Source organism: Lineus longissimus, chromosome 11, assembly GCF_910592395.1.
Source record: "Lineus longissimus chromosome 11, tnLinLong1.2, whole genome shotgun sequence".
Lineage (NCBI taxonomy): Eukaryota > Metazoa > Nemertea > Pilidiophora > Heteronemertea > Lineidae > Lineus > Lineus longissimus.
The window spans coordinates 4189927-4213226 of NC_088318.1; the positions used below are offsets into that span (position 1 = coordinate 4189927).

At 41.3% G+C, this 23300-nt stretch overlaps 1 protein-coding gene across 23 annotated transcripts in view; it reads right to left on the bottom strand.

The window, feature by feature from the left end:
- The window catches only part of LOC135495448 (septin-7-like), a 73417-nt gene that overhangs the window by 34261 nt on the left and 15856 nt on the right, over window positions 1-23300 (bottom strand). For 22 of the 23 annotated variants that reach the window (XR_010448572.1, XM_064784120.1, XM_064784099.1 and 19 more), the window contains exons 2-5: window positions 14800-15058; window positions 4379-4485; window positions 2741-2841; window positions 161-295 (exon numbers count right to left, since the gene is read on the bottom strand). Coding sequence is in view for 22 of the 23 variants with exons in the window: in XM_064784120.1 (XP_064640190.1) it covers window positions 161-295; window positions 2741-2841; window positions 4379-4485; window positions 14800-15058 (602 nt within the window). In the remaining variant the exon portion in view is untranslated. Of the gene's footprint in view, window positions 1-160; window positions 296-2740; window positions 2842-4378; window positions 4486-14799; window positions 15059-19998; window positions 20146-23300 lie in introns of those variants that run through there. The other variant, XM_064784119.1, reaches the window with a different exon arrangement.

Genomic DNA, 23300 nt, shown 5'->3' on the forward strand with positions numbered 1-23300 from the left:
AGTACCAAAGTGAACAACTTCAATTTCCAGCAAGGGGGTTCAAGATCAAATTTGAGTTCATCGCACTGCTCATTTTCAAACCAATTTAGGTAGCTTCAAATACTCATATTGCTGTCCTAATCAGAACTCCGCCAACGAAAAACCGTCCACCAAATCTTACCCGTGTCCTGATGGTGTGATGAAGTAGAGGCAGCAATGTATTCGTGTGTCGGGCATGACCTTGCGGCAGACGCGCGATTCCGCGTTAAGATATTCATCGTATTTGTTGTTGATATAGTCGATAACAGGCTGCCAACTGAAAGGGAAAAAGTCCAGATGACAAAACCAATCAGGGAAGATCAGTGGCGTAGTGGTTAGAGCACCGGGCTCATAATCAGAAGGCTGTGGGTTCGATTCTTGGAAGGGTCACCGCTGTTTCGTCTTTGTGTCCTTGAGCAAGGCACTATCAAGGGGTGATTTATATTTTCTAATCTTTACAGGGAATTATCAAACATTTTGCCAAATGAAAATGAGAAACGAGAGAAAATTTAAGTGAAATCATACACTGATTGAAGAGAAACTTAAGGAAAATAGAAGTGGCCCGAATACCTCAGCAAATATTATTTGTATTGTCAAGAATATAGAAAGACTTTATCAAATCTTGCTATTATCATTTTAGTCACCAGCACAATAAATACTAGTGTGTACGTTAACATAAAAAACAGGATGTGGAACTCTTCTCATAGCAATATGACCGACCAGCAACTAAATCCATTTGCCAGGCGCTTATTTGTTTTACGACATGGCCATATGGCTTGGCGAGAAGCAAAATGACTAGAGCAACATTGGTGGAAATGGCCAGTATTCAAACATGACTAGGCAATAAATTGAAAGGTTTCCATGACAGTGCTTAGTATTATGTATTAGCTGGATCTGTGCGGATGGGTGGAAGCATTTCTTCGAGTTTAGCTTCATGCTAGTCTGGGCTTTCAGCTTTAATTCTGGCCAATTTCACAGCATTATCTAGAGGGGTGGTCATTTATTCACTTTGGTTTTGGGCTTGTTTTGGTATAAGCCATGATACTGGGCAGTTTAAGAGCATCTTGACTGGTTGAATGGGGGCCAGAATGGCTTAATTCGGCCCTTTATCTACACAACAATGAAACAGGCTAGGTTTTAGAACCTAAAATTTGCTCCAATTCAGTTAAAATTCAAGTAATATTTGATCAAATCCATCCAAAGGTTTTAAAATCAAAACACCAAGAACTAAAACATCGAATAATAACTGTGGAAACGATAATTTAATATGAATTTAAAAATAAAGAAAAAATAGTGAAGGAAGATGAAGCAAATGAAACCAAAAGTATTCCCATAATTTTCTGAACAAAAGATTTGCGGCTATTCTCACCCCTGGCGGCGGGGGTCAGGTACATCCCTGATCGTAAAAGAACAAAAAGAAGCTGAAAGATATTCTCAGTCACGAACCAGGCAATGTCAGTATCTACAAGTATGTATTCTTATTCATGCAACTTGACAAACGTCATCTCCAAGAGCAAAAGTGATGAAACTCGATTTGGCACTTTGGCAAATTATGCTGGATTCATTTTATACCTAACATCATTTGACCCAAAGTAACACACAGCACTGGCAAGTGTGTCATTTGACTCAGTGGGCTAATTAGGTTAATTAACAACTCTCAATTGGTCCATGTTGATTACGTTAATTAACAACACTCAATGGGTCCTGTTGAATTCCAATGTGAAGATCTTCGCTGACGAAAACCTCATCTGCCATTTTAAATTCCAGTCTGTGCATTTCATCCGAGCAGAACAAAAGAGCACTTTTACATGTACATCACTGCGTGCAATTTACTCAAGATCTATCTCTTCATCAGGGTGGAAACTTGATTCCTTTTTAAGCACACACTCATGAGTATCTGTGGTTCTACTGAATGTGATTTATGGCCTATTCTGAGCAATTTTCGTCAATTTGTGGGCTCGATTATTGTAAATTAATTACCAGCTTATTGTACCCAATGCCACTTTGTGAATTGCTTATACCTGACCTGAATGTATAAATATTGACGGCCTCTCTCAAATCTGGAGCATTCTGCCCTCATTCCGACACTACATGTATATTAAGTACTGAGAAGAAAAATTACCCCAGATCAACGACCTCAGTAGAACCTCTCTATTAAGGACACCCACCCACGGGACTGACAAGTGCTGTCCTTCATAGAGAGGTGTCCTGATTAGAGAGGTCAAATTGAATGTAAACAACCAATTTGGGATCAAACCTAGTGTCCTTAATTGAGAGGTTGTCCTTAATAGAGAGGTGTCTGCTAAGGGAGGTTCCATTGTATTTCCTGGTTTTGGATTACTGCAGATATCTGAATATGAGGAACCTTTCCTTGGTACCAATCCAAACAACTGCACCGTAAAAAAATTTCAAAAATTATAGCTGGCTAATTTGTTCATGTTTAAATGGCGAAAGACTTAATATCATGTTTGCTGCCTAAGTTTAATTGTGCAGTTGAATTTTTATGCTTCTTCCGATCAGGATAAGTCACGAAATTAAAATGCTTCCAAAAAATTTCACAGTTTACAATAATTAAAGACAGATTCCTCCAAGTTAACATCTCATGAAAGACACTAATTCAAGCTTGTGCACAAAGCAAATTTCTGAATGGAACATTTTACGTATTTTTTACTGATCCTGACCATCTCCTTGGTGTGTCAAATCTCTTTTTTCTGCTACATACCAATTGCTGTTGTCCACAGCATCACCGAAACCGGGCGTATCCACCACTGTCAACTTGAGAGAGACTCCTCCTTCCTTTAGTAGCACCTGATTAGTCTCAACCTGGAACAAAAGACAGAGAAAATTTCAAAATCTGAGAAAATTTTTGATGGTTTCAATTTTGTCAATGAAATTGAGTCCTGTTAGTTTTAAGTATGGATACCTGCCCTGTAGGAACTAACCATTCAAACTGGTTCAAACATGTCAGCAGTGACCTCTGTACCTTCACAGAAAAGGGAAGAGCACCCCACTTACAAAAAAATATTCCCACCCCCCTTGGACTTTCTGCCCCCTCCCCTCTGTAAATTCTGATTTCATAGGAGCACCGCACTCCTCCTAAATCTCACTGCAACCCCTCTTTAATTTTAAACAATTTATCAATATAATGTATCAACTGCCATGGAAATGAACACCAACTATGGTATTGGTAGTCCAAATAGCTAGCCAAACCCAGCGTTTGAAGATAAGAACCCATTTTAACATAAGAAATCTATTCCCACTATCGTATTTTATTAATTTCCTTGTCGCCTTCCTTCGGCAATCCCTGTTGCATGTGCGAGACGGATGAGTCACCACTGAATAAACGCGAGCTTTCCATTAACGTTATCCATATCACAGCCTGTGGATATGGTAGGCTGGGTGGGTGGGGAAGAAGTGAGAGCGATGGAGATGTTTCATTGCTGTTTTTGCCAGGCTTTGAAGAAACTGGTTGGTCTGTGAATGGGCCAGGGCTTTCTAACATGGTTATCCATATCACAGTCCGTGGATATGGTAGGCTGGGTGGGTGGGGAAGAATCGAGAGCGATGGAGATATCTAATAGCTGTTTTGGCCAGGCTTTGAAGAAACTAGTTTGTCTGTGAATGAGAGCGAAAACCCATGCTGGTACACGGCCAAACCCAGGCCGTCACCAGACATACAAAGGAGCTGTTGTGTTGTGTTCTAGTATTGCCTGAACTCTCGACCAGCAGCAAGAGGTCGCTGGTTCAAATCCCACAGTCAGTGCGAGACTCTCAGCTAATCTAACTTGTCCTAATGCTCAGGTCATAACGCTGATTGAAAAGCTCAGCTGAGGTCTACGATGCCATTTTGGCCGTGAGACCCATCAATCACAATTTCTCCTCATATCCATTCCCCATTCTAGCAAGTAAGTTAGACCATTCCTATGCGAAAGGATACACAGGCAGACAATCCCAAAATCAATAGTCATGATTGTGATTTATGGATGGATCTGATTACCATTGGAGATCAAAGTCCGACCTCCAGCTAAAAGCCGATTCTAAATGAGCTGTGAGCTGGATTTTCAATTGTAAACATAAGCTTTTTTCAATTTCACACTCCATTCAGACCTATCCTCTATCGGTGGCAGTGATAGATACCGAACCGAACTCCGCCCCGCACTTCATTCCCTCAACTTCAACAACTCCTGCTCCTTCTACTGACGGCTTGGACTTCTGCCAAACTGGAAACCCACCGCAACAGTTTTAGTGGTTCTTGGGGTGTTATGTTTTCTGAAGGCTCAGACCCACCCATAGATTCTACCTCAAGACAGAATCTTGAGTAGGCCCAGCACCCGGCCCCCAAATACTCCCGGATACTTACTGCGACAGTTTTCTTTATTCTGTGGGATGGTCCTGGGTGTTCTGCATTATAAAGGTCTGTGAGGAAGAGAGAGTTGATCAGTGTTGACTTGCCGAGGCCAGATTCACCTGAAAAGATAAAGGGTGCACTTGGTGAGAAATGGGCAAGGGGGCAATCAAAGGGGCTGTTCGTTTCACTGTAAATTGCACCACCTCTTTCATAGGAAGAGTGGAAGAGAATCCAACTTGTGACAGGAAGATTGTAGGTTTGAGACTCGGCCGGCACAGTGTCACTCTGCACTTTTGACTGGCCTGAAATGGCCAAATGTGGGGCATCATGCGTGCTCCTTGGTTTCTGGATAGGCTAGGGAATGAATGTAAACACTTTGAGACTGTTATACAGTTACAGTACAACGCACTATAGAAGAACATTTCGTTTTTCATTTCTTAGGATCGGAGAGGCATGTGGAACATGTGATACTCCTGTGAGCAGGCCAAGCAGACTCCGGCCGAACACCATTGTCCTGAAGGATTGCTCCCCTGAACGAATCCCATTGCAGGCTGGCCCGCCTTGAGGAAGAAGTCACTGGAGTATGGAGGCAGGCCTGAGGAAAACGAACTGGTTCAGAAATCTGCAACAGTATATTCTTTGCACGCGACTAAGAGAATACACCCTACAGTGAACATAAGATAACAGGCTATATAAGTGTAGTATAAATATTTGTACGAACTCATTTCTTATAGACATATGAATTACTAACAAACACTCAATAGTAGTATCACTAGTCCACAGATGGTGACAACTAAATCAAGTTAGAGCATTATCGCAACTTTAGTTCCAAGAACAATGTGATCAAATCATCTAGCTAATTATCCTCGGAGGATCCTTGGAGTAATTAGCATCAATTGGCTCCCGAGTGAATCAATATTTTCTCCACAGTGAATGCTGATGAGAATATTGGGTTAGGGGAAAACGGTGAGCAAGGCATTACCAACAACAGCTGGACAATATCAGTCTAGTCATTCAGAACGGTCTGACCTTAGCTGACCACTGCCTTCAGCAGAGAACTTCCTTGTCTTGTTCACTATCCTCAATTTCCAAGATAGCGTCTTTCCACCCTGTGTGGAACCTTTCGGCTGTCCGAACCGCGAAGACATTGAGCCCAGCCTTGAGGCTCAGGATATCTTGGTCTAAATTCGTGATTGAGCTTTGTAACTCTACGCATCTCTGTCACATAGCACTCGCATCAACACCAACGCTTGGATGATATCAAAAGTTTCACGTTTCCATCCTATGTGGAATGTTTCGGCTGTCCTTTCAGTGAAGACTTTGAGACCCAACATTGAGGATCAGGATTGCCACAAAATTTACATCACGCTTTAAAGTCATCTCGCTTTGTAAACACTATAACACATCTAATTCACATAGCACGCATTATGTTCTACATTAGGTGAATTTATGGACCACTCTACATCAGTTACAGCTTATCCAGATGCATTATTAATGCAAACTGCTTGATGTAATATAAACACGATACTTTCAAACCTCCACAACAGAGCGCCTGCTGGAGTTAATTCGATGTTACAGAGAGGCCGATTGCGTCAACAGTAACCACTCACTTAAATAATGATGAGAATTGATCAGTCTGACTGGAGTAGAGTACTGTTGTGTAGATGTGACAATTATCCCGGCACTGTTGTACCCAATACATATACCAACTTCACTTACATGTTCAGTAGTGCTTATGGGATTTAGAGGTCCCAAAAACTGCTGGTCAAAAGCTAACTGAAGGACCTCGCCCCCTAGATGAATGGTCCTACATTTCGGCGCCTACAACAGCTCAGTCTCCACCTTCTCACTGCGCTGATGGGCAACAGACAGGTCAGAACGCAGGCAAAGAGCACAGAACCCAAAAGCATTCAACATGTTGAATACGATCGTGCTCGATTTTTGGACAAACCAGAATGGGCTTTGATTGTCTTAAGATTGGTTCCGAGTCTTCTCAGAGCCAGAAGAAACAACCCTGTCACACGCAATCTAAATTCACTACCGTTTACGACCCGTCCACTACCAATGCAGGGTAGAGACCCAACCCGGAATTCGCCACACTGCAGTTGATGTTCGTTTCCATGGAAACTCAATACATCTACCACAATCTTGTATAATATAGCCATTTTGACAATTTTTAGATTGACTTGTAGAAATTGATGGTCTAGATGGTGAGTAGGTCTTCTTCTTCAGTGTTCACTCTCCACTTGGAGGAGTTGTCCTCCATGGAGTGAGTATTCCTCCTCCAATTCAATTCAATTCAATTCAATTTCAAGCCAGAGCATTTTTGTGTGCCACTACTGTTAGGCGCCAACTGGGTTTATTGACCCAGTGATCCACCTTGGGCTAAGGGTAGATGCTAGTCAGTGTGTTCAAGAATTTTGCCATATCTTTCTCAGACTGTGTCCATCACCAAAGGTTTCGAGGTTATAATAGTTGTTCCTGTCCATGTAATCCAATGGCAAATTTCAGCATAATCTGGCTTTTAAATTTTCGGATCCCATTCATCATTCTTGTCCTCAATATCATACATCCAGGCTAACGACTTATAAATGTACATCGATTATCGTTCAGCTGTCAGGACAAGTAAATGGGTGATAATAAGGACACTAGATCCTGAGGATAATAAGGATACCATCGGATAAGCTGTTGGGATTGGCAGGCCACCAGTCTAGGAGAAGGAAAACTCAGATATCAAACCTTGGAGTAGATTGGAACAATAACACTCTGCTTGCCCCCCTGTGTGCGGAAACCTCCCGACACTCGACAATCCAATCCCCAGCTCTAGGCAAAGAGCATACCAAAGACAGAAGACAGAAACATCTGGCCAAATTGGCGTATAGACATACGATCAGGTTCACCAGCCCATCATTCTTTGATGACATACAGTCACCATGGGAACCAATAACTACCTTTCAAGATTTCTCTATTTCGATAATGGCTAAGACACAGATGAAACCGCTGAAGCACCATGGTTGCTTGGACATATATTGCGATCGATTCGACAGAATAGCAATATTTCTAATAGTTAAGGGCTACCTGTACCAATCTCCATCTCTAAGGAAACACGCATAATGAGAAAATGGCACATTACTGAGTCGCCATTTCCTCAAAATTACATAACAAGCCAAATACATGGATCCAAAATAATCATTTCCCCCATATGAATAACTAACATGTCATCTGACGTGCTGTCGAATATTGCTACATAACACCATACATTGTCGTCTAGGAGTTTCCATGGGAACGAGCCCCACAATCGTCTACATGAGGGAGTCTGATCAGAGTCTGCCGACATATTTGCTCAAGGATTCAACCTTGGTGCAATCTATTAAGGCGTAGGCATGCGTTGGTGGAATAATGGACGAATGCATATTTTGTTCAAAAATCCATGAGGCCTAAAAGTGTTATAATCAGCAGTTCATAATGCTCCTCAAGTATAGGTAGATAATTTTATCAGAATGCTTGATTCAGCAGAATTGGTGGGAGACCTTCATTGAACTTGGATAGAAAGATACATTTCATGACATAACATGATCATGCAGAATGGCATTACTAGTACATGTACTAGTGATGGCTACTTCACATAACTGCTATCTGTTACAAATGTACACATTCGTCACACAGTCCCCATTATTCCAAATACATTTGGAACAGTTGTGTATCTGTCAGTATTCATAGATGAATTTCTTCGGTAATAACATTATATAGCATGATACATGCATTACACATGAAAATGATAGTACTTTCATGTAGTAGATCCCAATTCTTTGGACCGATTTTATCAAATTTGCAAAATGTGTCCACAAAAGATTTGGTGCCGATTCACCTATACGCAAGCTATCATCCAAGGAACAACACTTACAAAGGATGCGTCTTGAACCAGCGAGTAATGACATTATAGATCAGATGCTAAAATATTGAAATTCAATTCGTACGTGTTCCCTATAGCCAGTGACTCACTAACAGCCAATAATGCTAACATTCGGCTGCAGGCTAATCCACGTCCTCCAATTTTCTCCGTCAACTGATCCAGAAATGACTTCTCGATTTCTAGCTCGGAACTTCAGACATCAAATGAGATGTTTTTTTACAGCCATGCAAAAAATTCTTGGATCAACAAATTGGTATTAAGAAATGGACGTTTTCAAGAATCTACCATGACACGCTTCAACTCTTAGCTAAGGATGCTGGCAGGTCTTGCTGAATCTGACTCAGAGGACCTCGCATCCTTCGTGGGTATAATCACTATCTTAAATGAGGTGGACAGGTTCTCCTCAGACGACGTTAGCCACAAGCGATTCCACAGTCATGGCTGCATGATTACCGCAGACAAATTGGTGGCCATCAAATGACGGAGATCATGCTCAAAAAGCAAAAATACCGAAGACTTTGCTACAAGGGAAAGGAAGAAGATGTGCCATGATGAGGTATTTCTTGTCTCCAATTATGGTATGTGCCGCAAGTGAATAATTTTTGGTAGAAGCGATTTTGTCTGTATCAGTAGATTGTTGATCAACCTTTTCCACAAGAAAAGCTGTACACATGGAGTAAATGTCGATGGCTAATATCGGAATGTTAAACTTTTAAGTATTGCCAGTGAAAGGCACGCAAACAAGATGGAAGGCAATTAAAAGTCAGATGAAACATTCAACAGCTGGGGTCTATCAATCCATTCTTGCAATTGTCAGCATTAGATTTCCCCATGGTGTATGTTGGAAACTGAATCATGGCAGTCTGAGAGTAGTAGAAGGATCAACAGTGGAGTTCTGCTTGGTGAAGCGTTTCTCCCAATGACTCATCTTCAAGATTTTTCCACCACTTTCCTACAAAACCGGGCAAGAATATGATTTTCTTTGCCTATATTACCAGCTAGTAGAAGAGATAGAAACAGTTGTTCGAACATAAGCCAAGGCTACCTTCAAATAAGACTGAAGGGTTATGAGCAGCAGATCATGATTTAGGTTGAAATGGGATTGGAAAGCGATTTATTACACCAATAAACCAAACAAAATCAATCAAATAATTCTCCCATTACTCATGGTGAGATTGTAACTTCCACTGCTTGGTCTTGCTGGGAGCAATTCACTCAAAGGAAGCACCGGCTTCCCTTCATCATCATTACCATCTGCTTACAAAGATACAAACATGAAAAGGCAGCCAAACATCATTTGAGGATGGGAAGCTGCAGGCATGCTCACTGGATTTCTGTAGCACTTCAACTGCTGGCTTGCTCCAGCTGAGGAGGAGCTCACCAAAGCAAGCAATGGCTTCCCTGCATCATTATTACCATCTGCCTTCAACACAAAGATGCGAGGGCAGCCAAAACGCAAATTCAATTAATAATGATGGAAAGCTGCAAGCTAGCTCACTGGAGTATCATCATCTTGGAAAGTGAGGAAAGAGCATCCATCATTAATTCTTGCTTGAACTTCTCCAACAAACCAGACAATTCTGAGGCTTGGTGACCCTTTCCCCACATTGGGTAGATTGTGGGCCACTAAGCCCACAATCTTGTCCTTCTGTGAGTTTCCTTTCATCCCTCACCAACATCTCATTGCAAAACAGACAGTGCTCCTGCTACTACTAGTAGAGAAAGCCAGTATCCCCAGAGTATAACTGCCAAAGAGATAATGCTCCTGCTACTAGTGGAGAAAGCGAATATCTCCAGAGAACCATCTTCTCTTACAACAGACTGACTCTGATAATCTTTGCAATTTCAGTATTGATTTCGCATTTATTTCCATTGGGGTGTTGCTTGCTTACACACTTTCCATTGATTGAGAGCTGGCTACTGACATGGCTGATGGTGGAACCCATAGAAATGGGATGTTATGTCTTGTATCACTCTCATTCGAATGTAACACAATTCTGGCGGAATGAACTATAGTCTCCAGAGTGGCATCTTCCTCACAAGAGGCAGATTAATATCATCTTTGTAGTTTCTGTATTCATCTTGCATTTCCCATCAATGTCCATTACCAGGGTTGTGCATTACTTCCTTATGTGGGATAATTCTTGAGGATGGTTGAGAGAACCAGGGTTGGGGAGAAATCATAGCAGAGATGCAGACATGGTCTCAAGCTGTTCTGTTGGGCAAAGGAGAGTAGGAACCTTGATTCCTTCAAAGGTCTCTATATGCTGTCACAGGGTTGTGTGTTGCTTCCACAAATTTCTGTTGCTGTAGGGCTGGTTCTTGAAGATGGTTGAAAAGCAGGGTCGGGAAGTGAAAAGGATAGAGATGAAGCTGTCAAGCCGATCTGTTGGGGCAAAGAGAGGAGGTACCTTGATTCCTTCAAAGGTTTATGTAACCTGCTGCAGAGGAGCCATTACTCCAAAGGTAGAAACCTTTCGTCTAGAGTATCTACAAGAGATTGTCAGAACTGTTAACATCAGAGTTCCTTGTAGGAACTCCTTTGATCAGCAGGCTTCTATGGTTCGTATCACTAATATTTTGGAGCACACACAGGACTTCTTCCCATGTCAAAGACTTGGAGGGTCAATATACGCTATTGATTATCGAATTTAGTAACATAACAGCTCAACAGAAGAATGTGTGTATCAGTAGGAGCATGGGTGAATGGTCAGAGATCAGGATGAAACATGGTTCGGCATGTAGGCTCGGTTGGTGTACGTGAAGGCAAGTTGAATGAATATTACATGTGTATCATCAACAGCAAACAAGATACACCACACACCAGAATTTTTCAGATAGCAAAACATTGAGGAAACAAGCCAGATATGATCTTTACATAGGTAAGATGGACGAATACTATGCTGATAATTATCATCAAAGTAGGCCTACATACCAGGAAGAAGGACATATCATAAGGTACAGGATGGCGGAAACAACCTGAAGTATCTGATTATCATTTGTACTGTAATCCAACCAGACATACGCAACATGTACTGTAGTTGTAATTGCAAAGCCTTGGTACTAACCCAGTCTTGGTGCTAATGGTGGTTTGCCAAATATTCGAGGCAGAGGCACTACCTAAAAGTATGTTATTTGAAAGGGGTCAGGCCAATCATCTACATCATGTATGGCCATGCAATCAAGGGAAAGTATGCCTACTCCTATGTGCAACGATCAACCAGGCGCACTGTTTCGGAGAAGCATGCGAGGGTCAAAAAGTTTTATTTTACTTTCAGCTCAGGGGTGTGTGATGAGTCCCTAAGGAGGGTGATGTAATTGTTTGTAAGGCCTGGTAATTGAATGTTTGAATAAAGAAGGGTTTGTATTCCTTAATAAAACAGGCATTCCTGTGGTGTCGATGTTTTTTACTAGTCTAATGGTGGGCTGTTAAAACTAGTTACTTGCAAGAGGCCCTCTATTAAACACAAATACACTTTGGGCCTCTTTTTTTTACAATTCCAGTTGGGGTCACCACAAAGCAGCCAAAACAGCAACACAATTATTGAAATCACTTCAACGATTTGCCTCTTTCTCATATTCGCGCCTGGACAAGCTTTGGGATGGAAAGCTGAATGAGTCACATAGTTCAGGGAATCCTGGTCTAAAGAGGAAGCGACTCTAATGTTGCTTGAATTGAAGACATAATTTCCTCATTTGTCTGAATTCCTATGGGATCCTATGCAGGTTACGCATGCACACACCAGATTTTGCTGTGGCATTCATCCACGAGTGTGCCAAATCTCGGTGTGGCACATTGAACAGTGCAACAGAAAGCTACCTGGTGTCACTAGTAGGATGCCCAAAGCCCAGGTTTAACTGATGTGGTCCATAGCTGGAATGTTCCACTATTCCACAGATCTTCACAGTCTCAATAATGAGAGTCTGGCAGGAATTTGAAGGATTTGAACATCATCCACAGCAAAGAAATACGCCATTGGTGAGCTGACTGAACCACAGCCAGAGTGTTCGTAGTAAAGGTAGACATTGGTGGGTGGGCAAACTGGGTCTTCAGCTACAAAGTTTGTGGTGATTTGCTTCCAAGAGCGCTGTCCGGCCTCACTCCTGGAGAGGAACTCCAAGAACATGAAGATAGTTGAGAGCAGGTATGAATGAATCATCCAAGTGTTGCTCATCCTTGCACCTGGCTTTCTCTGGACAGGAAGATCAAATTTGCTTTATCGGAGTACAACATCACTATATGAATTGCACTACAAACAAGGAATCCATCGGGTCAATTTGTTCTTATTTTAACCCTTTGAAACAGATTTTTTCGCATTTTCCATTGAAGACAGTGGACTTTTCTTCTCAGCATTCACTCTGACCAGGAAGGTGCTCCAAGGCGGAAAGAGCATTTTAGCATGCCACAATGGTTGGGGACCAATTATGCTAATTGGCCTTGTGTCTTCAGCCAGTAGGAGTCCATCACAAGCTACTCATTTATAAGAAAGCTCAGTTTAACATATCTCATTTGAGGAACAGCAAAGTTTAGGGTTAAATATCTAATGTAATGGACTGCACAGTCGTACAAGGCCGCAAACTGTGCTAAAAACTCACACTTGAAAAAAAAACTGCAACTGAAGTTGCGTGGGTCATCGAAAAAACAACCGGGAGGAAGCCCATTCAAATCAATACAAAACGACAATGCACTGCGGTGGGTGAATAAACCAGCCATAGAATTACACAACATCCGGAAAAAGTTCATGAAACATCCCAGTGACTCATCATGGCAATTACTTAGGGAAAAAAATTGTTGAAAATTTTTGCAAACTCTTCTGATGAATGAATGCACTGAATAGTAAATTTGCGAACTCTAAACAGTAATGAAATTAACCAGTGGTAAGACAACGTTAGAATAGCTGAACGGAACGACAGCAAACATGGATGCCAAGAGACCAAGTGATGGTGCATGATGCACAAATAATGAGTTGGCCTAAGCCAGCTTTGCTGCTTAGATAGCCTACACCAGTGTTCAATCCAGGGCAACCACACCACGGCCACACGGTTCAGCGAACTCTTAAAACCCTTCATTTCGCACTCACAGGTTCACGCCTGTTAGAACTGTTACACAATGCCGGAAGACCGATCTGTCATTCAACCACTTGATGGCGCCATAGAAGGCATTATCTTGTCCCATTGTCGGGAGAATTGAAAGAAGGGACCACACACTTCTCCATTAACAAGAGACAGCTCACTATTTCGAGGCAGACATGACACCAATTTCTCAAATCTCTAGCACGTGAGCAAAGTTTGCCCATTATTGGCTCTTTAGACAATATTTGGGACGAGTTGAGCTGTAGGAGGACACTGGGCAACCCGGAGCAAACCTACGCCCACGAAGAGAGTCGACAATGTTGCGGTATTGGGTCCAGTGTAAAGTTTGGAAGGACAACTCCTGATGTGTTTCTAAACATTTGCCCCCGAGACCTTCCAGTTCCAGGTCTTCCCACAATCACTGCCTGGCTATCAAGGACATGCCAGTCCAAGAGTGTAAGAAGGACTAGCAGTCAGAGGTTGTTATGGCAGGTCGGCACCTCAAAGACAATTTTGAACATTATCGACATGAAAGATGGCAAATATACAACGATCATTACAAGGGGAATATCAGCCTAAGAAAGCAATAATATAGGCAGTCAAAATACCTCAAGGTTCTGCGTGAGAGTTTTAGCCCATTGCGACAATATTATCATTTGCAGCGTTTTGGAGGTTCACTTGGGGTAGGTGCATGGCAAATGTCATATATTCACCAAAGTTTTGAAACGATAAAAGTTGCATTTGCTGTCATCTGCAAATTTAAATGGGTCTGATACTGATAAAGGCTGCCCTAGTTGTCCTCCCTCCTCTTCATTTTCTTCACAGAAGAAAAACATCATTAGTTTCCTGTTCTTGGCCCAATTGAAACCGTCTTGACATGAAGCACTTGAGAAACTTGCCTTCACACTGAGACACAGCAGCCAAATGTCGACTTTAGTTTGTGATATCACTACATTTCTTGGTGATTCAAAAAAAATCCAGCTGAAAGTACCGTTCAAGACTCTTCAAGAAGAACACTCGTTTCATCCAATTCTAGGCCACGTGAAGAGTGTAACAGAGTTCAAGTACCAACAAAGTTTCTGCCCCAGTGCAACATTTCTCAAGCTATGGAAAAGGGACTCAAACTGAAAGGAAAACTCAACAGAAGTGAAATCAGTACCCAGAGGCGGTGGGGGTGAGTGTTACTGGGTTGAGGTGGCATAGAGCGCAAACTTTTGTTCCCCTTTCTGACCTGTTCTGAACTCTGGCTGACTGACTGGCTTCTAAACCAACTGACCAGTGTTTGGCTTCTCTGCATGGACAGGCCTATTCTAGAGTATTGTACCTACCTGAGTCCCAAATATCCAGAAGAGTAACACCATGCAGGAAAAAAGAATAAACCACATCAAACCCTACAAAAATCGAAATAAAAACAAATCAAGGCAGGGTTGAAAATATTGACACTTACCTACGACCATTAAATTAAATTCAAATCCCCGTTTTACCGACTTTCTGTAAACTTGATTGGGAAGATTAGCGAAGCCAACATATCCATCGACATTTGTATTTTCTTTGTAAAGTTTGTCCAATTTTGGCGTATTTTGTATATTGTCCTCTTTCTCTGAATTGAGTTTGTCATTCGGCTTGTGGCCGTGGGGGTCAAACTTGGGCTGATACTGCGAGTCACTCTTGGAGAAAAAGGCCTCCCGTTCTCGTTTGACACTAAGCTGTAAAGATAAGAGAGGGAAAGAATGAGATTTCTTGCCAAAACTTGAATAATGACATCAGAAAAGAGATTCTTCTAACAATGACGAATAATCATTTTCGATTATTGAATAATGACAAAACGTGTAACTGCTTGCAGTATTCTTATCAACTCTGTACCAATGATTCCATCTTCAGTTCGACAAACTTGCATAAAAATTGCTGAAAATCTGGAGAAAAAAACCTACAAATTGTCCATATTTACTGAGGACTTCAATAGAAGCCTTGTTTTCTTTTGAACAATGTTGAAACAGTTTATAAGACAGGTCTGCTGTCCAGGAATCAGAACAGAACAAAATCTTGAAAAAAAACGTCAGGTCTGAAAATGAAAATTTCAAAATGAAGAAGTGAAGATACAGTGTCAGTTGTCATGGAAACTAGCATACTTTGCGCATCCTCTCTAAGCGGCGAAGATAAAGCGGGCAATTACACGAGCACCAATCCTCGTGTTCCTTGAGTTGTAAATCCATCATCCAAACAGAAACAAGAGTTTTACATTACGATTGTCCTCGATGAATCAGATTTTACTTCAAAGGAAAGAGACAGGATCCACTGTGACAGTCTAAAATTCTGCAATGTCCCTTTCTCAGATTGATGAAATGAGCAATCATGTTAAAATTTGGAGAATGTAATGAGGTCAGTTGTTGAAATGGAACCTTTGTCATCAGCTAAAATTTACTCCTCCAAGAGCGTTTGACAGAATTTGACAGCATTTGAAATACCCCAACTGCAATTGTTCTAACGTCAAACTATCTCACGGATACTGATATGCAAAGTAATTGACTGATTGTGTAGCTTTCACTGTAACACGGCGTCAAGGATGAGCACAATTGCATAAAATCCAACCGACATGACGACTAAACCGATCACCCATATTGCGAATTGAGAAAGGCGAAACATTATGACAAATCCTGACGAATCTTGTTTTCTGGTAATTTTCGTCAAGTAGCAAGATCTATAAGCAGCATGGAAGGAAACTGAAAAGTATTAACATAAATCTTGAACTAAAGAAACTGAATTTGCAAAGAAAATCTTAAAGAAGCAATCTGTACACTTGAAAACAAAACACAAATAAAGTCCAAAAGAGTAAAGGGAGTCCAAATGATTTGCAAATGAAATTGTAAAGACGCAAGAAATTGAAATTGGAAGAAGTGTTGGTAATAATTCGACTCCAGCAATAATGGTAAGCAAAGAAAGCAAGATAAATCAATGAAAGAACATGATTGGACCCATGGCTTACGACACTGATGTTTCCGATACTGATGTTTCCGTAATAAGATATTTTGCAAAAGCTATTAAGTTCCTTGTGTGATAATTCACCACAAGAAACTGGACACCTGGCATGAATTATGCCGAAAGACATTCAAAAATACTTTCCAATCGATGAGAGATGATGACTTTTGCCACCTTTCAGTACATACTTTGCCTTCAATGACACTTTCCCTTCTGATGGCTTTGTCTTTGGCATCAGATGGAGAACGCTTTGGCTGCAATAGCATTTTATTTCGGGAGTGACTGTACCATTTTGACAAAACTATTTCTAAGGGAAGGAGTCAATTGCCATCCTTCTTTTGAATTTTGATGGTAAATAACAAAAGAAGTGCCAAAGAAAAGTTGGGCTGTGGTTTATAATCAACAGCTCATGACACATTTATCCTTTGATAGCAATTGCAACAAGGTTTCTTGAACTGGACCTGATACATGGGCTTAGGAAACATTTTTAGTCATCCGCAATCAAATGTCAAACGTTGATATCCTTATTAAACATACTTCACGTCTCACAAAAAATCCCTTTTTCTCAATTTTGTCTTTGGCATCAGATGGAATGCGTCTCGGCTGTAAAAGCAGTGTGGCAGAGGTATACATACAACACCATTTTGGGTGATTCGGTACAAACGACAAAAGTAGATTTACACAGAACTAAAGACTGCAAAACTGCAGACGTTAAGGAAATTATTTGATTTTAAATATCATACTATCAAGACATCGCCGATCTTTGTGACAAAATCACCTCAGACAACACTTTTAACAATCCTTGAGGTAATCGAGAAGTCACTGAATCTGATCAACACCACAAAGGATATGATACAGACAGAGCAATAGTAATATCATTTCCTTTGCAAATCAGGATGCCCTGACCATTACTGGCACTCAGTATCGATCAGCATTATGTGTAACCAACTGAGGAGAAGATATACATACTTCACGTTTAACAAAAATTCCCTTTTTAACTTTAGTCCAGTTGTCCTTGGCTTTTACTTGCGAGGGAACTACATTTGCCTGCAATATCAGTAACATTAACCAAAACTGCTTACTCTGATCATTATCGACTAACTTGATAAAAAGAACTAAGGGTAGGCAAAAATGTTGAGGGAGTGAGAACTTGTACACAGAAACTGTTCATGAAGAAAGCAAAATGAAGCAATACAGTTTTAGAACTAAAAGTTACATCCAAACATCTGTTGTATGATTACAATTCAAGAGCACTATTTTTGACTAAACCTGCTCTTGTCTGTTTCAGCTCCAGAACAATATCCGTCCAACCCCTCATTACAAGAAGATCAAGTACATGTAGGAAAGAATCTATCCAGGACGAGCATTTCATTTGTGACAAGATAGTCAGACCTAACTCAGAAGAGGTTGGGGAATATCACCTTAATACGTACTTCGTTCTTTACTACTTCCGACGGTGTACGGCTTGGCTGCAAAAGCAGTAACAAGGATATGGAGACATATGACTAATCAGACCTAACTCCTCAGAAGAGGTTGGGGAATATCAATTTAATACGTACTTCGTTCTTACTACTGCTGACAGTGTACGGCTTGGCTGCAAAAGCAGTAACAAGGATATGGAGACATATGACTAATCAGACCTAACTCCTCAGAAGAGGGCAGGGAATATCACCTTAATATGTACTTCGTTCTTTACTACTGCTGACGGTGTACGGCTTGGCTGCAAAAGCAGTAACGAGGACATGGAGACGTATTACTTTCAAAAGCGATTCAATTTAACCAATCAGAGGTTTCTTGTGCAATAGTTCTCGAACAACAGATACAAGAAACAGAGCAGCAGGCAATATTTGGATAATGCCATCAGTGTTAACTTCTCAGGAGACGAAAATGTAAGAAATATCACCTTAAAATACATACTTCACGCCTAACATTTTCTTTTTTAGCAACTTGGTCTTTGGCAGCCGATGGGGAACGACTTGGCTGCAATTGGGGGTAACAAAAAGAAGCAGTATTAAAATATTTTGAGGAATTTTTCAGCAACTAAACAAAGGCAATACTACAGAAAATTCCCAAGAAAAGAAGGCAAAACTTATGAAAATATCAAAGAAAAGAAGGCAATGATATGAAAAATACCCAAGAAAACACAAAGCCCACCAAAAATAAAGGAAAGAACAGAAATTTGAATCTGGAATTTTATCTCCTTGAAACAAGATGGAAATCCTTTGACTATGGATACGTGATTTTATTAAACGGAAAATGAGATTTTTGGGGAAGAGCTTGCTTGCCATCCCTCAAACAAGCTGGACAACTTTCCCTCATGTGCACTTGTCAGATTTCACAATCTCACCTGGTCCGTGTTCAACTTGTAGTTGAATTTCAAACGATCCAAAGATCTCCTGCGTTCGACGATTTTCTCCAAATCGGGCCGTTCCTTCGCATTAAAAGACGTATGGCGCATCTGAGGCCCGTTCACACCGGTACTGACAGTTATCTTGTCCGTCATGATGCCAACAAATCGTGATAATTCCAAATCTCCCTGACGTGCCCAGTTAGCAGAAAGGTCCTGGGGCCTATCCCTCTTTTACCAACACAGAAATATTTCCAATCAAAGGAGAAGCCTTGTTGGTCACTGGTTCGAAACTAAACAGGTAAAAGAAGTCATCTCGAAAAGCCGAGCAAATGACACTCCCATTCATAAAGAACAAAGACACACACAAGGAAGCACTTACGATCCCAATTGGCCCTCGCTTAAGTAGGGCCTAGTATAAACACGCTAGAACAATTTTGTACACTATTTGTATGTATTTTATGTAATAACTAGCCAGGTCTAGTGACCAATTTGAAAAGGTGGACAGCAAATTGGTTTAGGCCTTGTTTCATCCCAAAACCGGATTTACGTCGGTGCTTACATACAAATATAGCCTTTAATACAACACATTGTGGTCTTGGAATGGCTGTGAGTGCACATCTTCGAGTTTTATAGGAGGTGTGGTTTTGGAAGAGCACTGATATCATCATCTGACATGTCCTCATAGCTCCCTCACCAAGGAAACCAAACCTTTTATTACAATTCTTGTCCCTTCAATAACGGGCAATGCTGCCTCAAACCTCACAATATGGTGTATATCATGACCACAATAAGGACGTTTCCCTTCAAATATAAAGGCATGAAAGGGAAAAGCTTTTCTTTACAAATGTAAGAGGAAAAGCTGCTCGCATCCATAGCCTCTCTAAGTATGAACTTCTTCCTTCACTATTCAATGCCAAACACATTTCAAACAGAATAGAAATAGAAAAGACCCTAAATAATTTGACATTAGACTGGTCACCCGATAAGATCTTTCACTGAAAGTGGTTCACAGAGCAGTTAATGATTTTTTAAGCTCTGGTGATAGGAAAGGAAAGTTGACTGATAGGTTAATCAATCAGGACAGAGCAATCAGCACCAGAAATCAAGACAAGCGTTTAATTCCCAGTTGACATCCGGTCATGATAGGTAAGCATTCCTACTGCACAATCGTGTATCCTTCTTGGCCATGCCATAACTTTTTCTCAGGGTCACAGGACAATTAAATCACATCGATTCAATTCACTGATAGTCAACCCAAGGGAGAGCCGTGAAAAATTAGTCAAGAAAAAGATCAAACTTGAAAAGGTTAGCTTAACCTACCGGTGATTGTGCATCGTGATTACGCTCCCGATCGTAATGAAAATTCAATTTCAGCCGATTTAGGGGCCGATTGCGTTCAGGTTGAGATTGGGTGCTCGTCATTTTGTCCTGGCGTTGTTGCAGTTATCCAAGCAATTGATTCAAATCGAATCTACTTATGGCAGAAGTCTGACCTGTCTGTGTTTGTGCAGTAAAATCCAAAACAAAATGTTATTGGGCTGTTGGCCAACACCCCATAGGTCTAACCGTGGCCTAACGGAGCACAAAGTTTATCCTTGATTGGTGGCAAACACAATAGAAGTAGAAACATCCATTAAGGCTCTTTGACTGTAATCAATGTCAAAGAAGGCCTACAGAATGGCCAAGAGGCCTTTAAAATACTCCACATGAAACAGTCCCTAAAACCAAATCGATCACCACCTGAAGTTACGATCGTAAATCCTTCAATAAAAATAAGAATGTGTGAACAAGTCCAAAATTGAAAGAACAGGCTTTTAACTTTTCATGACTAGACCATCAGATTGTTCAACATGAACTCCTCCGGTAAAAATTCCAATCTGCGATAACTGGCGATCTGCTTTAGGACAAACCCAAGCGCACGATCGAGTCCCAAATAAGAATTCACTCCTTGCGACATCGCCTACCTGAATGTTCAGTCGAACTCTTCCGGCAATATTTTTGTGATACATTTTCGCAATGTGCTCGAGGACCTTCTTCCTTTTGATTGGCTAACGAATCATAAGTAGCATTGAGTGCAGGAAGAGGAATGTCAAGTCTTGACCTAGAGTCAAACCTCGCTTCAAAGAACCCCTGGGGCAGGAAATGGAAAACAAGAACGAAACAGATGTCACTCCAAGTGTGATTAATGCTAACAGAACATTAGAAATACTAAGAAACGTATTTCGTGGAATTTTGTATTTACCGTTTCCTGATTTTGGTTTGTGAGCTGGCATTGTTTTCAACAGATTTTCGTGCCAGGAGTTTCACAAAATCACAACAGACAGCTGCAACTGATCGACTTGTGAAAACTCAATATTTTCCAATGGTTTATGAATTGTAAGCAAGGGACACCACTTGTAATCGTTGCCCAGTTTGCCAATGGAAGTTCTCCTGGGTACTTTCGGAACAGAAAGTGCCCAGAAAACAAGTGATTTTGTTTGCATGCGACAAAAATCTCTCATTTACGTTAGTCATTGCCTGAAACAACTTTGTTCCCACCAATTGACGTTGCTCACTGGAAAAACGTTCTGAAAATCAAGGGTACCACCCTACCTTGAGAAAACCCTATGTTCTGCACAAGGCCACTTGTCAGGGTGGCCCACCCTACCTTGGCAGCTTACAACCCTAACTTGGAAGAGCCACCCTACCATGCTCGAGAACTTTGTGGGGGGTTTCTATGGGCCACCCGACCTTAAATTGCTCGTCAATCTACCTTGTGTCGCTCACTGGAAAAACGTTCTGAAAATCAAGGGTACCACCCTACCTTGAGAAAACCCAGTGTTCCCCACAAGGCTATTTGTCAGGGTGGCCCACCCTACCTTGGCAGCTTACCACCCTAACTTGGAAGAGCCACCCTACCTTGCTCTAGAACTTTGTAGAGGGTTTCTATGGGCCACCCGACCTTAAGTTGCTCATCAATCTACCTTATATCGCTCACTGGAAAAATGTTCTGAAAACCAAGGGTACCACCCTACCTTGAGAAAACCACGTGGAGAACACTGCAGATATGCACAAAACAAGACCAAGGCCAAGAAGCTGACCCCTGAAAGTGTCATTACTATCACTCTCAAGGGGTAAATTGTTCAGGAGGTCATCCAGCATGACCAACTGTGGGTGATCCATGAGCACCGACAATGCGCTGACGCATGGATTGCATGGATTTCAATCGTCCATTTGGTATTGTCATTGCCACATCAATAGAGGGATCGTGACATCATTGTTGGTGACAGACCCCATGATTATCTGGTATTGTCGTCTATAATCATTGAATACATCGCAGACCCCCAGCCACAAGCAGGGAATTGCCGCCCAGTGGCAACATGACTCATCCAGGTAGCCAACATCACACTTTTAGAAATAAGGTTTTGAGCTCTTCTGAAAAACATTGAAAACTTTTTCGGTGATAAATCATCCTGCACATCCATTACATCTATATTTCAGAATACGAGGGTAGCTACAACCTCCCATATCAGGCATCAGGCCAGCATTTCATATCAAATTGTCATCATTTCCATAACAAATTGAGTAATTGAGATCTACTGGTATTATGACTGTCTGATGAGGACATATGAATAATGCTCCTGAGGACATGGACACAATGTCGGCCATCTGCTGTCTGCCACACTGCCACAATGTATGCTACAGTGTACAAGAGAGTACAGAGATCAAGACAGCAGTACATGCAGGTTTCAAAACAGTTTATGTTGAGGACATTATGCCAGTCATGTTGCTGCTACCCAAGTCAACAGAGTGACCAAAAGCCAATTTGAGGGAGACGGAAGGAATGAAGACTGGATGTTCCCTAGATGCTGTACAACGCATTTGAAGCCAAGCATATAGCCATGTCCACAAAATACACAGCATGGATCATGTACATATGATGCACTGAAGGAAACAATCCATAAACACAACCATGAGCAGATGTTTAACGAAACACAGCATGCCATAACAAATAATTCAGTATCTATACTGGGTAAATATTTTTTTATGAAATCAGCAGTGACTCATCTAGCTCTGGGATAAGGATGACTTTGTGCTGTAAACTTGACATCTATTGATTAGGTAAGTGGAGCATTGGTGGCTTGTCCATATTGCTTCAATCAAGATGCCGGGCTAACATCGATATTGCTTCAGGATGGTCGAACTCTCAATGAGTCAATCACTGACTAAATCTCATACATTAGAAAAGATGTTGCAGCGTCAGTGATGCTTGCAGCCAAGCAGTTGGCAAAAACATGTCTACTTGTTTGGGCTCTTTGTCACAAAACTGAGAACAGGAAACATCTGATCAATGGGTGGGTGGATGACCTGGTACTTCCTCATTCGAGTGTACAGTGACCTCCATTAGCAGATACCTCTCTGTAAAGGACACCCTCTCTATCAAAGACACCCTTTCTCTAGAGAATAATTAGTCTTCACCCCAAAAACGGTGTTTCCATTCAACTTGACCTCTCCAATCAGGACACCTCTCCATTAAGGACAGCACTTGTCAGTCCCGATGGTGTCCTAATAGAGAGGTTCTACAGATCAATGCCTTAATGACCTGACACTTCCTTATTCAGTGTACAGTGGCGCCTCCCTTT